The 15,372-nt window shown below is 37.5% G+C and overlaps 1 protein-coding gene across 1 annotated transcript; it reads left to right on the top strand.

Moving 5' to 3' along the window:
* Positions 1–1,067: 1,067 nt before the first annotated feature.
* pdgfba (platelet-derived growth factor beta polypeptide a) lies at positions 1,068–15,095 on the top strand. Its single transcript, XM_058762001.1, has 7 exons — positions 1,068–1,521; positions 6,480–6,576; positions 8,594–8,665; positions 9,280–9,473; positions 10,640–11,525; positions 11,780–11,903; positions 13,655–15,095. The coding sequence occupies exons 1-7, from the start codon at positions 1,450–1,452 to the stop codon at positions 13,665–13,667; spliced, it is 1,458 nt and encodes a 485-aa protein (XP_058617984.1). The 5' UTR covers positions 1,068–1,449; the 3' UTR covers positions 13,668–15,095.
* The last annotated feature ends 277 nt before the right edge of the window (positions 15,096–15,372 follow it).

Here is a 15,372-nt window from a genome sequence, read left to right as displayed (position 1 = left end):
TCTGTGATGGATCTTATTAAGAACTGTATTTTGAGTTACCCTCGTCTCCTCGTTCCTCCCTGCTGTGTGCACCGTGACAATTTTATAACAATAAACAATGATAATATTAATGAATTTATATTAATAGTATTGATATACATGCATAATAATAAAGTTAAAAAAGTAGTTACATTTATTTTTATGGTATTACTTATATTTGAAGTGGGTTATTTGCATTTGTAATAGAATGAAATGTAAATATATATATTAATGATATGTATATCATAAATTTGAGTGTGTAACTAATATTAATTCTGTTTTAGACCCATTTAAGATTTGGTTTTGTGATATTATATAAATGACAATAATATAATTCATTGTCTTGAAAATAATGTCAATTGCTGCTAAATGATCATTTTATTTAAATCAGCATCAAATGCAGTAAGACAAATTCATGGTGCAACAGCTGTGCACTTTACATGTTTATATCAAAATAATGAATTTGGGAAGGAAATAATTATGAAATAATGTCACAGATTCATAATACAAAAAAAAACTTTCTATGGTCCTAAAATAAGCAAAAAAATTGTATTATTATTTCGAACGAATGAATGAATGAATGAATCAGTCAATCAATCAATCAATCAATCAATCAATCCCCCTTTTTATTATTTTGGGGTAAAATAATCTTAATGCTCCTAAAATAAATTTCATAAGACATATTTCATAAGATTCAGGCATATACTGTATATGATTTCATGTCCAGCGTCTCTTCATAACCAGTTCTGATCGCCCAGTGCAGTGTGGCTTCACAGTACAAAAAGCACTTGCTATAACCTCCAGTGAACAAGACACAACAGGTGGCTGTGAGAAAACTCTTGCCTTTCTCCCAATAAAAGTCACACTTTGAGAATGTCAGGTCACTTATGAAGACCCCCCTCATCCGTGCAGAATCACTCTAATCATTTGCCTTATATGGAAACATCAGTCCAGCCTCGAAAGCGCAGCGAGCCAATCAGAACTCAGGGGGCGGGGTTTGTTTTTTTAAGGCTGAAGCCAGAGCGAAGTGCACCAGCGCGCGACATTAGAGCACCTGAGAAACACGCTGCAGGGCGAGCGCCAGGGAAAGTTGCATTGCAAAGCTGGAATGAAAATGCACGGGCTATTTTTGAAAATCAACACGCTGGACGTATTTTACTTGGATATTTAAAGCTGATATTTTAATCCGAAGACTGGAGTTTTGGTTTCCTTCCTTTCAAGTGTATCGTTAACATGCGATTTTTAACGGACCGCTGACGCGAACACTTCATTTCCACACTTGAGATCTGGGATACGCGCGTTAAATGTCAAACAGGACCAGCTGGCACGGTGTTCAAAGTGACTCAGCCCCTCTGGAATAAACTTTCCTGCAGTCAGTGTGTGTGTGTGTGTGTGTGTTTGACAGCGAGAGAGACAGTTGGATGTGCGCGCATGATGAGCTCGCGGCTGCTGCTGCTGGTGCTCGCGGCGCTCGCGGCGTGCCTGCGGTCCGGTCGCGCGCAGGTAAGCCTCACCTGACTTACGTCACGCTCGGTTTGAGTTTAATTCATTTGTCTCATTTGACAATAGCTGCATTCACAGCGCACTTTTAACTGTCTTGATTTCGAGGATGAAATTCGAGCAAACTGTAACAAATTCCCTCATAAGCATGCCTGACTGCGCGTTGGCCCCAGAGTGGAGGCGAAAAGAGAAACTATACTTGATTTGATGCTTAATCTATCTGTATTTGTTTATGTGTGCAATTCTAAACTCAAACAAAGACACTGTTAGGGTTGCCAGCATTAATGTGCATTGGATGGGTTCCCAGATGCACCACTGCCAAAAACACATCACTCAGTCCAAGAGCATCACTGTCACTGCTTAAACCCCAATTATGCTGTGCATTTAACACTACGGTACGTCTTTAGCCGTATTAAAATAGTGCTGCGAGTTGCTATAGAAGAAGGTCCTCTGGAGGGTTCCCACGGTCATAGAAACTTGTGTTTTCCAGACTAGGAAGAATGATGTGAATTAATCAAATCTGAAAACTAATGCGCACATGTGCACACACACAGACATACTTGAATACTGTAAACATTTAAATATTTAAAAAAGTAATTTTTTTCTAAAACTTGGTTAAAAATCATGTAAAAAAATATATTTATATATGTTTTAAAAATATTTTTGAATGTGCATTTTTCTAAAACTTCATGTGAAAAAAACAAAAAAAAACAAATCTGAAAAGTCATGGGCGTACATTTAAAATATTTATATTATGTGAAAAATACATTTGAATGTACTTTTTTCAATAACCTGATCAAAAACCATAGTGGTGGATGATTCTGGTCTTTTCAACCAATCAGTCAAACAGATTCGTGTGTGTGTATGTGTGCACAAAAATATAATATTTTTAAATGTGCATTTTTCTAAAAGTTCATGTAAATAAAATCTAATCGGAAAAGTCATTGACGTATATGTCAAATATTACTTAAAAATACATTTGAATGTACATTTTTCAACTTGATCAAAAATCGTAGTGGATGATTCATGCCTCTGATTCAAACCGATTCATGTGTGTGTATGCGTAAAAATGCTGAAAAATGATAGTTGTGCCTAATTCAGGGCTTTTCAGCGAATCAAACAGATTCACAAATCTGTCTAAATGATTCATGAGTGTGTCAGCCTGAATTTAATATTTAAATACTTATTTAGTCCAAAAGTCATTGGAAATCAATTGCTGTGGGAATCCTGGTGATAATAAAATTGGATTTGATATGTTGGTCGATATTTGGCCATTCTGAGATTATCGGTATCGACTTGCAGTATAACTGTATCAGCTGCCTCATCAGTGGATTGTGTACATTTAAAAATTTTTTTTGTGATTTCTCTGTTAGTTATTTTGCAAATGCAAATCTTATTTGCAATAATATGATACTGTCAGCCATCCTGCTCTCTAAATATATCGGTATCTGCCAAAACAATCCGTCCTACAGTAACAGAACGGATTCAGCAGAATCATTCATGCCTATTGAATTGGGTTGCAGATATTCTCACATATGCGTCTGACCTTTATGGAAAGGTCTTTATGACATACACATCAATTACCTTCCACACACATGCACACACACACACACACACACACACACACTATTAGACCTAAATCCCCTTGTGATGTTTCTGTAATCCATCTCTTGGATATCACCACCAAACCTACAAAAAACTTTATGTCAGGTCTACCCTTTAAAACCCAGCGCTCTGATTCGGACTGTTCGAGGGAGTTTAAAAGGTCACAGCTGATGGGATTTTAGTCCTCCAGCTGATGCATCATAAGTCTTGTGTTTAAGTTATATAAGAGAGAGGAATAATCTAGGCGGCACGTTAAAGATGTGTGGATGGAATCACATAAGATGATTTGGCTTTGGGTCTCTCGGGGCATTACGTGTGTGTCACGGCCCGAGGGCTTAAAAAAAATCGAAATTGCTTTTGCAGACATGACTCAGGAATCGAGCGAATGAAAGCTGAGCCAAACAAATGTGCATCGAATTAATGACTCAGTTTTGGAAAATGGAAGATGGATCGACCTTATTGTGCTTGTGCTTATCCGTTCATATAATAGTTAATCTCCCTCTATGTAAGCATGATTATTGAAGACTTTTTTTTTTAAACAAATCCTTCATTTTGTACTTCTTTCAGTGCATCTATTTATACAAACAGTGTGTTTGTATATGCAGGTGTGGATACAGTATTTCTTTATGTCTGAATTCAGTTATGGCAGACTGCCATGTGGCCGCCCTCTAATGTTTCAAGTGTGTGCGTATGGCAATCCAGGTCCATAATTATACCCCATTCCTCCTCAACTTTTCCCCTGGATGAACTATTGGCATTCCTGCGTCCCATGATTCAGTACGGCATGTGGCAAATGGGAGTGATGTCATCCTAATAGGATCAGTATACTGTATGTGTGACTGCAGTACACACACACACATGCACTTAACAGTGGGTATGAAATACTGCTTTAGTGCATGTGTGTTTCACACTGATGTGCAGTTCTTCATACCTGAGGATGCATCATGAATTTTACACATGGTGATGACCGTTGGTCTTTCACTGTCCAACTGGACGGCATCTTGGTTTTGTGCATCTGGCTAACTTGGTTGACTACTACTCTGCATTTTTGTTGTGTTTTTAGTTTTGTTCCCTAGAAGTGTACTTATTATGTTGCTTCATACCATCATAATTTAATTTTTCACAACTGTTTTTACCGTCTTTCTGATTCTTTGAATGAAACAGATTGTTGCTACTGTACCTTTAAGGCTTCTGTATGCAAATCTTCTTGTTATGATTCATTGCATTTCAGAATGCAGCAAAGCATGAAACAGAGTTTGTGTAGCTACAAGCGTTCACATTCCAACCTGATTGCACGAGAAATTGCACAAAAAACAATAAATAATTTGCAAGTGTGCAATTTCGTACAAATTCTTACAATGGGATATATATGAAAAAGTATGTATAAAGTTTAATCTCTAAACCTATCCCTCACTGGGGCGAGAACAGATCGTATGAAAATGTATGAATGAGGTTGTACAAATTAATCATACGAACAAATCAAAATAGTTACGAATTGTTGTGAGACTGTATTGTCACATTCGCATACTTAATGTGGGCGGTTGTATTGTATTCATGGTTGTGACGTCATACATAACGTTCTCTGAATGAGCTGAGTTTGCTTAGTTTAAAAATAGGTCGCAAGTAGGGGTGGGCGATATGACCAAAATATTATATCGCGATATGAGTAATTTTATTTCATGGTAATGATTTATTTCACAATATATATCATGATATAGTTATTTTTGCATTAAGTAAGGTCTTTTTGATACCAAAGACATTTCATAATTCTTGACGCGAGTGTAAGTATCTCAGAAAAAAACTAATACTAGCCTAAATTTAAAAAAAAAAATCGAAAATAGTCATTACAAACGTTAATCAAACATTCATGTTTAATTAGCATAAATGACAGACAGCAGGAATATTAGACTGCTGTCACTTTAAGAGCTGCCCGGATCCAGTATACTGTTACACATGCGTTTTCTTTGTCAGCTGTTTGATTTCACTTAAGACTGCTGTGTCTAAATTGCTGTATTTATCAGGATTCTTGCAAAGACGGGCATTTTGCCATGTAATTAACTATTCAAGGCCTATAAAGAGACAAAAATAACTCCGAAACAATCTTCCAGACAGCGTGCATATAACGAAATGAGTTCTCTTTTGCTGCTGATTTGCGTTTCAATGGCTTAAAATCACTTGTTATTAAATCACAAAGCTTAAAAATGCATGTTAACAATGTTTTTATGGCCACGCAGCACAGCAACGTCACGTGAGTGTGTAACCGTGATAGAGACGATAGTCAAAAATCTCTACCAGTTGACAAATTTCTACTGGTTAATCATGTCTGCCGATATATCGTCCATCCCAAGTTGCAATCTTTGCGAAATGAACATTACAATATTTCTATTAGTGGTCCATCTAAATGGATTTTTCAAGCGCCGATGCTAATATCTAGAGAGCAGTTTGGCTAGTGGCTGATTTTATGCTAATACCCAGCTAACAGGAAACAAACTCAGAACTTTGGCTAATGTTCTGGCAAGGTTTTCTCAAATTTATGAACGAACATTTATTTATTTATTTATTTTTTTTTCTGAAACAATTTTAGTTGGATGTTTATCTAACTTTTAAAAAAAAATCTTAATACTGATACTGATTAGTTTCGGATGGTTCAGAGAACATATAAACGTAACTTTTCCACAATGTTTGCAAAATGATAAAATGGAACGTTCCCTTAATGTTTTCTGTAATGTTCACATAACATTTAAAAAACTGGATGTTTTGATCGTTCAGAGAACATTCAGATATCATGTTTTCATAACTAAACTGGAAAGTTAGCAGCTGGTTATATACATAATACAATTTAATGACAACAAACTAGATGCACTTAAATTGCTCGAATTTTGCTCGAAATGGGGTACTACCATTACCAGTAACAAATGGTTTATAACATGGTCTACATCGGCCAACTAATCAGTAAACTGCAGTATACTGTAAGACATTATAACACATTTATGAGGAACGCTGTGTGGGGATGTGATTTTTGATTGGTTTGTTGCTTACGGCAATATGTTTTATTTATATATTTATTTTCCCACTGTGTGCCTGCCACATGACACTGACCACATCTCACATACACACAGAGTGACCTGATTATGAGTAATGCAGCTTAATAAAGGACAGAGATAAAAAATAAACACAAAGTACAAATGGAGCTCTCCACACATGCTCTCTGTAACTCTGCAAACACGTGTCGTATGTACGCTGGTTAGACATGTATCTTACTGAAATTACAGGAACCCGGTTTTTCACCCAGACAGGTGTGTTTTTTCAAGACATGTTTGACCACCTCTTTCTCTCTCTCTTTTTTTTTTCATCAGGGGGACCCTTTCCCTCCATCTCTGGTGGATTTAGTGATGAACAGTCCGATCTCATCCGTAGATGATCTGAAGAGACTTCTGGACGTAGAATCCGTAGGTAAAGCTGATCCCATACTTGAAATACGCTAAATAACAAATTTTTTTATAAATAAAATATATTGTGCAATCTCTTCCTCTATATATCGTCATCAGCTATTATAAAAACCCTATCAGCACTAGTAAATGTCTCGTCATTTGTGGAATGTGTGTGTTTTCTGGGGTGTGTTGAGTGGGAAGGTGAAGCAGGAAAGAGTGAGGGGTCTGGAATGCAGTGTGTGTGTACATGTGTGTGTGTGCATGCATGTGGATAATGCTAATATTTACGTGAATGGGCCGTGTATAGCTCTTCACAGGCACAATAGCAGTGACCTTGAGCCCAGTCCAGCTCAAAGTTTACAGAGGGGACACAAACACAAGGCTACACTATTGTTCCCTATACCGGTGTGTGTATGTGTGTGCATTTTAGCTGGATTTAACAATGTTACGACCCTTACTACAAGAGCTATTACACCAGACGAATGTCACTTATGGATATACAGTAGATTGACAGGGCTTGATCAGATTTACGGCAAGGTGTCGGGACAGTGGAATCAAGAGGATTCAAATGGCAATCCCAGACGCAGCAGGTCTTTAGGATCAGACACACAGACAAAGCAGAGTTGTGCAACTTAAATGCACATTACAATGGCGAGTTTCCATGAGTCGTATGTACAGGTTCACATTAAAAGAATATCTAGTTGATGAAATAGTCGCAAGTTCAGAACGTTTTTGGCCTCAAATGATTTTCAAGAATTTCAAGGATTTTCTTTGAAGGATATTCATGGTGCTTTCTAGTAAACAGAGATGTATGTTCTGCATTGTTTTTAGAATTATGTCCGATAAACAAAAAAGCAGACTGTGATTGGTCACTTTACATGTCAGTCAAACAACTCTTTCCTGTATGAGTGGGTGGTTCTTTTTTTTTACATGTTTTAACTGAAGTGTCTCCCCAAAAGGAGAAAATATATGTCCTAAGTCCTGATGCCCCCCCCCCCCCCAAAAAAAAATCAATGTTTTGTAAAAGATAATGCTCACTGAAATTTGAAAATGCAAAAAAGAAAGAAAGAGAAAAAAACCCCCCACAACCGTTCACACCATGATAACTACAACGATAACTATACCAATAAATTATGACGTTCTGTTTATTATAAGTGTTCACTGCAGTTTTGTCATCTGTCACTTTAAATGTTTAAAAGGTGGAAACTGATTGGTTGTCAATATTTGAAACATTCATCTGCTTATCTTATCTGGATAATAACACTCTGTTTATTGTAAGCGCGCTGCAGTTTTGTCGTATGCCACATTACATCCTCAGGCTTGTTAAAGTCAGGTGGATTCTGATTGGCTGTGAGTGTTTTTATTATTATGAAAGCGATTAGAGTGAAATTGTTTATCTGTGTTGTTATCGTTATAGTTGTTTTAAGGCCATTCACACAAAATATAAGTGTATGCTGTCGTTTTGTCATCTGCTGCTTTAAATTTTGAGTGCTTTGTCGGATGGATTCTGATTGGCTGTCAATATTTGTATCATTCATCATCTGCAAGAAATTGTTCTGAAAGTTATTCCAATGATATCACTACAGCTTTGCTGTTGACTTTTCTATTCGTGTATAATTAAGGTACGTTTAGACATTTTCTTTTTGCGTTTTTTTTAGGGTGCAGATGACAATTTTATCTAAATGATCCCCCGTTCACACGGATCCGTGAAAACGACTAAAAATGTCACTTTATAAAGAAACACAACACAAATACGCAAAAGTAACGTAACACATTACTTTACAGAAAAAGTAACTTTCTGTAAGTAATGCAATTAGTTACTTTTTTGTGGAGTGAGACAATATTGTAATGCATTACTTTTAAAAGTAACTTTCCCCAAAACATTATAATTATCGTACTTGGTGTGAACAGGCCTTTAAAGTCTGATTACACAAAAATGAAATTACACTTAACTGGTGAATTTCAGAAGGTCACAAATCTAAAGTCATGAAGTCATTCCATATCTTTAATTCCTCCTTCATTTTGTCCTTCACTTTCAGAGGAAGATGATGAGAAGCCCGAGGATGAGATGCATTCTAACGGAACACACAGACGTCTTCCCAGAAGCCTTAGTAAGTCTGCTAGCATTCCCTCCCTTCCTCTCTTTGTCTCGCTGTCTCTTTTCCACACTCCCGTCTCTTCATCTTTGTCCTCCAGTAGAATTTCAATGTATTTCCAGTCTGTGGCGATTATTTTGAGACACTGTGGCATCTCCATTCCACAATGGTGTTGTGGCTTTGTTGTGTGTTTGTGCGAGTGTGTGAGATGTGCTTATATGGGCCTGGAGTCTGCTGTTGCGTCTCTGTGATTGATTCTGTCTCGTCCTGTCTCGCCACATGTCCTTAGGTCACCCTCAAACACACACACACACACACAGACACACACAAGTTTCAAAGCTCAATTTTACCACCCACGCTTCTTTCGCACATGTACTCAAACTCTTATGTTTTTTTTCTCTCTTTCTCTGAGTGCTCACTTTCAGTCAAGTGCACCTCAGACCTGTGAACTGTACAACAAACACACTTGACAGCGCTGAGAGGGTGAATTATAGAGTGTGTCTGTAGTCTTGTTAGTCTGGTTTGTCTAACTTCCTTCCATCCAGTTTGGCTGCTGCTGTGTGGAAGTATGATAAATAAACGTTAAATAAATGTTAAATCAACTGTTGTTATTTCTGACTCTCTCACAGATGTTCAGGTGGCCCATCAGGCGATGTGTAAGGTGAGAACAGAAGTTATGGAAGTGACCCGTTCGATGTTGGACAGACGGAACGCCAACTTCTTGTTATGGCCTCCGTGTGTGGAAGTGCAGCGCTGTTCGGGCTGCTGCAACACACGTGTTTTACAGTGTGTGCCAGTCACCACAGAAACACGACATTTACAGGTATTTATGCGCAAAATTGCAATGACTTTGTAGCTGTTTTTAGACAACAAGTTTTCTAAAAGATAGGCAATATAATAATGCCTTAAAAGATTTATTTTGGCTAAACTGTCAAGTATCATTACACTAATCATTCGCTGAGAAATCATTCCCAGAATGCTCTGCGCAGAGTTGTATATTGCGCAATACTTGTATTTCATTCAATATCTTAAAATATCAATGAAAAAGTTAAATCTGCTTACAAGTGAAGTATTTGTATACTACATTTGTATACGTATTTGTGTCACATTGTTAGCTTAGAAACATGCTGACATAAAATAGTCAAATCTAGTTACAACTGGACTATTTTTGTACTGTATGTTATGCTAATTAGTGTATAACATTGTTATCATAGCAACATGCTAACAAAATAGTTAAATATAATTTTAAAAACACAAATTTACCCAATATTTATATGTATTGTGCATTTTAATGCTAATTGAATATAACATTGTTAGCTTAGCAACATATGCTAACATGAAACTATTTAAATCTAATTACAAATAGAGTATTTTACCCAATTGTACTGTGTATTTTATGCAAATTAGCATATCACGTTGTTAAAGGGTTAGTTCACCCAAAAATGAAAATTCTGTCACTAATTACTCGCCCTCATGACGTTCCAAACCCGTAAGACCTTCATTCATCTTCAGAACACAAATTAAGATATTTTTGATGAACTCTGAGAGCTCTCAGACCCTGCATAGACAGCAACACAACTGAAATGTTCCCAGACCCAGAAACGTAGCAAGGACATCGATAAAACAGTCCATGTGACATCAGTGGCTCGACTTCAATTTTGCAAATCTATGAGAATACTTTTTGTGTGCAAAGAAAACAAAAATAACATAACTTATTCAACAATTCTTCCAGGAAATTTTCCAGGATTTTTTTGGAATCTTTCGGAAATTTTGGGGAAGTTTCTGAAAATGTACTGGAAATGTTCCACCCCTTTGCAACCCTAATTACAAATGGACTATTTTACCCAATATATAATAAGTGTACTTTGAATTTTTAATGCTAAAAAGTATGTCAAATTTTTAGCTTAGTAAAATGATGGGATTTGTTCAGAAAGTGGTGTTTATCATTGTAAATATCATTATTTTAATATCTCTTTTTTTTTTGTCTAGATGACAAAAATCCAGTTCATCAACCGACAACCACTCTACGAGAAGGTTGTCATACCTGTGGAGGACCATGTGACTTGTAGCTGTCAATCACGTGTTTCTGCGCAATCCCCACGGCTTCAGACCACACCCCTTCCTCCGCCTAGACCCCACTCTAAAGTAACATTACCAAAGGCGCAATCGAAAGAGGAGCTACACCGCAATGATGAACTTAAACATAATCAAAGGCTCCATTTGGAGGATAGAGAGAGTCAGGAACTACAATGGCAGTCGAAATACACAGTCGCTCACACACAAGGGTACCGACAAAGCCCATACCAACATACACTCACACACACACCAGTTTATACAAGCAGAGGAGATGTTCCCACCAGACAAACCACATTAGGAGATCCACACATGATGAGTGACACAACACAAACAGAGGAGGCTGAGCCCATGAAAATCGAACACAGTGGCGACGACATGGCGAAAAAGACACAACAGCATTATGACAAACATCCACAAGAGGATCAACAGACAAAACCATATCAAACAACGCCAGAGCAACCAAAAAACAATCCTTCCCACAATTCCGTCCAATCAGAGCACAGCGTGCCACACAGCAGCCAATTAGATGGTCTTAGTCGCACTTACAGCCACGTTGAGGTCATTGGCCAATCTGGTGGCTTATCAGAAGTACTAAATCATCAATCTGACCAATCAGAAGTTAGAAAACATCATCACCACCACCACCAATCAGAAGCAAGTAACCAAAATAAACAGGAAAAGGAACAGCAGCAAGAGGGAACACAACATTATCTCCGTCACCAACACCACCGACACCATCAGCTTCACCAACATACAACTCAAGCAGTTAGCCAACAACACACTAGCACACAAAGAACAGGTCAGTGTATAGAATGTCTATTGAGTGAGTCATTATGTGTGTGTGTGTGTGTGTACACACATTGTATTGTAATTAGTAGCTTATGCTTCCTGTTATTCTTTCCATTTCTTTAACGTCAGAGGTAGCTTATAAAGTCAAGGGTCAACAAATCATGTAACGCTAATATTGTGATGGCTGCCTTGAGATTAATTCTTTCAGCGTTCATCCAACCGTCCTTCTAACCACAGCCTTCTGTTTTCTTTATTATCCCATAGTGACAAATGCCCCTCCCACCACTCCCTCAGCCACACAGACTCCGCCCCCTCTTCAGCCCCCGCGGAAGCGCCGACGGAAACACCGGAGGAGGATGAGCAAGGCCTCCATGAGAGCAATGATAATGTAATTTTATTATTGTAGTATGATAATCGAAAGTGTACGGCTCAATGGCATGACAAAAAGATGCAAAAGCCTCAGTGAAAGAATCAAATACTCAACCTTAAAGGGTTAGTTCACCCAAAAATTAAAATTAACCTGTGTTTTACTCACCCTCAAAGCATCCTAGGTGTATATGACTTTCTTTTTTCAGACAAATCCAATCGGAGTTATATTAAAAATTGTCCTGGCTATTCCAAGCCTTACAATGAGGATAAGCGGGTGCTTTTTGCCAACAGTTCAGAAGACGTGAAATAAAGTTTTATTTTATCTGTTATAAAACGTGCCTCACATGGCTCCGGGGGGTGAATAAAGGCCTCCTGTAGCGAATCCATGCCTTTTTGTAAGATAAATATACATATTTCAAATGTAAAAACACTTTTTCTTACTTCTACTGACTGGCATACGTGGAAGTCGTTCCGGTGGATGACGTAGGATGTCGGCGTTGCATGATCAGTGATGAGAGAGAACAAAACAAAATGCCGGTCACGAATTAGAAGCACAAAATGAGGATTTGTAAAGAAAAATGTTGGAGGATTTCAATATAAGCCAAGAGGAGACTAGTTTTCCTTTGCTAAATTAAGGAAACTTTGCTTCTTTTGCTCCTGTAAACAAACTCGCGAGACTAGCATATCTCGTACGACAGATACCGGAAGTGAGAGAAAAGTGTTTATTACGTTTGAAATATGGATATTTATCTTACAAAAACGCATGAATTTGCTACAGGAGGCCTTTATTCACCCCCAAAGCCGTGTGTGGCACATTTTATTACAGATGCGCGCACTTTATTTCACGTCTTCTGGACTGTTGACAAAAAGCACCCGCTTTTTGGCTTGGAGGGGCCAGGACAATTTATAATATAACTCCGATTGGATTCATCTGAAAGAAGAAAATCATATACTCCTAGGATGCTTTGAGGGTGAGTAAAACACAGGCTAATTTAAATTTTTGGGTGAATTAACCCTTTAAGTTGTTCTAAACCTGTATCGAGTTCTTTCAGCTGTTGAACACAAAAGAAGATATTTTGAAAAATGTTGGTAACCAAACAGTTGACGGTAGCCATTGACTTTAGAAGTCAGTGGCTACAGTCAACTGTTTGGTTACCAGCACCAAAACAGGAAATGACATCAGGTTGTAAAATGTCAAGTGGCATGTTTCACCAAACGCGTAATCCTTGAAATTTGTTACCTTGAAAAATATATTTAAATCAAATGAAAATAACGATAAGGTAAGATGAATATATAAAGTTTTAGGGGAATATATAATTTTTCCTTTACACCACATGACACTTTTAAAGTCATTAATTTTAAATTTTTCTTAAATGATATAAAGGTTTTTTCAAAATGATATGAAACCAACAAGAATGCAAAGAGTACCTTGTGAACGCTCTTACATGTCATTGACCCATACACTATTAAACATAGAATACAACAAAACTGAGTCATTTCTGTGTAATTAGTGCCATCAAACAGAACTGCAGAAATATTTTCCAACACCCCATCTACCATTGTTGGGTTAACAAGGCTAGCAAATGCTAAGGTTAACAGTGTCTTCCATATATAGACAGCACTGGTTGAGCCCATTTAAACAGACTGCAGTTCAGTTTGATACCATTAGCGGCACGGAAATTACACACTGCAGCTTTAACAAAGCAATTAAATTTTCAAGTGAAATCTAATCAAAGATCTAACCAGATTTGGACCTCCATCTTCTAACAGGGTAATGTCCTGAAGACCAAGACTCTGAACTGCTTCCAAAGTCCCAGGAGCAACCACAAAGCTGGGAGTCTGGGTGGAGACACACACACAGGATATAGCAGAGACACACTGGAAATCTTTTTATAATAACTGGAAATGTCTTTGATCTTTGCCAAATAAGCTCCCATGAACTACATTTCCCATCAGACATTGCAGTTGTAGGAGGCCACCAGTTCTGTGGTCTCTACACTACGGGAGCTGGTCGTACTCAGGATATCCTGTGAGAAAGGACTTAAAAGGGATTCCATACAGACGCAAACACAGCCTGCCAAATAGTGAGACTGTATTTAAAACAACACAATTGCGGTCTGCCAAATACACTTCACACTTCGGTCAGCACAACAACTGCCAAATGTGGTGCAATATTGACTTGAACTACTGGTTTGCCAAGAATCTGGCTCAAATCAGTGATTAGCTTCTTGGGGAAAGTAAAAGTAGCCTTCAAATGCCAATTAATGATGTAGACCCACTGCAGGTCGAGTTGGAAAACAATTGTGGACTATTTATCCACTGGAGGAACTACTGGAATAGCAACTGGAAGAAGTAAAACTGGAATATGTAACTGGAAAGTTGTTAGGACTTGTGAATTCGGACTCTCAAAGAGCAAAACAACTGGAGATATGAAGCTCAGGACTTCCAGAAAAGTATAAAATACAAATAACTATTACAAATTCATCTCAAAATGTATAATCTGTACATTTTCCAAGCTACTTAAACACTGCAAGTTTATTAAATAGCAAAATATCAGCTGGCCAGATATGAAATCGAGGAGTAAAAGCACTTACAAAACAGTCTTTTGGACATTTACCATGGTGATATGATGGTATTCGTTGACGTACTTTGGAGTACCATGTATATACCATGGTATATGAATATGGTTATCCATCTGATACCATGGTACCGCCTCAGTACTTTTTTGTAAGGATCTCTCAGTATCATGTACATTATTTAATTGGTGCAAAAACACTGGAATGACATACACTGGAGATTATCAACTATGGAGTGCTGAAAGCACTTAATGTTCGCATGTTGGTAGATGCACGGTCAAATAGTACCTAATTCAGTATTTAAATAAAATAAAGAAGATTGTGTTTAGCCGTAATGAGGTTAGCGTGAAATACTCCCATCCTGTAGGGGGCGGTATGGAGTGCTCTGACATTTAATGCCTGCTGTTCCCAAACGTCCGTCTGTGCATTCAGCTGCTTCTGGAATCTTGTAAAGCTATAAAATAACTGTTTGTATATGATGCATTTCTTTTCTGGCTTTTTACGTAACTTATTTATAAAAGGTAGATGCACTACCCATCTGCTTCCAAGAGTAATTAATTGTTATTTGTTTTGATGAAAATTATTGTTAATGTAATAATGCTATTTTAATATAAATATAAAAAGTGTTAAATTTATCATTGGTTTGATTGTTTTATTTTCCCAATCGAATTTTGCAAAAAACATTTTCCCTCCCAGCTGGAAGCATATTCATTTAGAAGACAAACATGGCTATGGTTTCTTAAGTGGCATATGCATAGCATAAGTTCTTGTTTTCATAAACAGTGGGCTGCAGACTGGGGTCCCGAGACATGTTTTTAAAAGTTGAACCATTATATTCATGGTCTCAAAAACAAAGCGCAAGACCCTCACAAAACAGTAAGATGTGACACCACTATAAAACAAGTCCACTAC

Source organism: Onychostoma macrolepis, chromosome 22 (genome assembly GCF_012432095.1).
Source record: "Onychostoma macrolepis isolate SWU-2019 chromosome 22, ASM1243209v1, whole genome shotgun sequence".
In the NCBI taxonomy this organism is placed as follows: Eukaryota; Metazoa; Chordata; class Actinopteri; order Cypriniformes; family Cyprinidae; genus Onychostoma; species Onychostoma macrolepis.
Note: the sequence above shows the minus strand (reverse complement) of the source record. Positions and strands in the feature narration are given on the sequence as shown.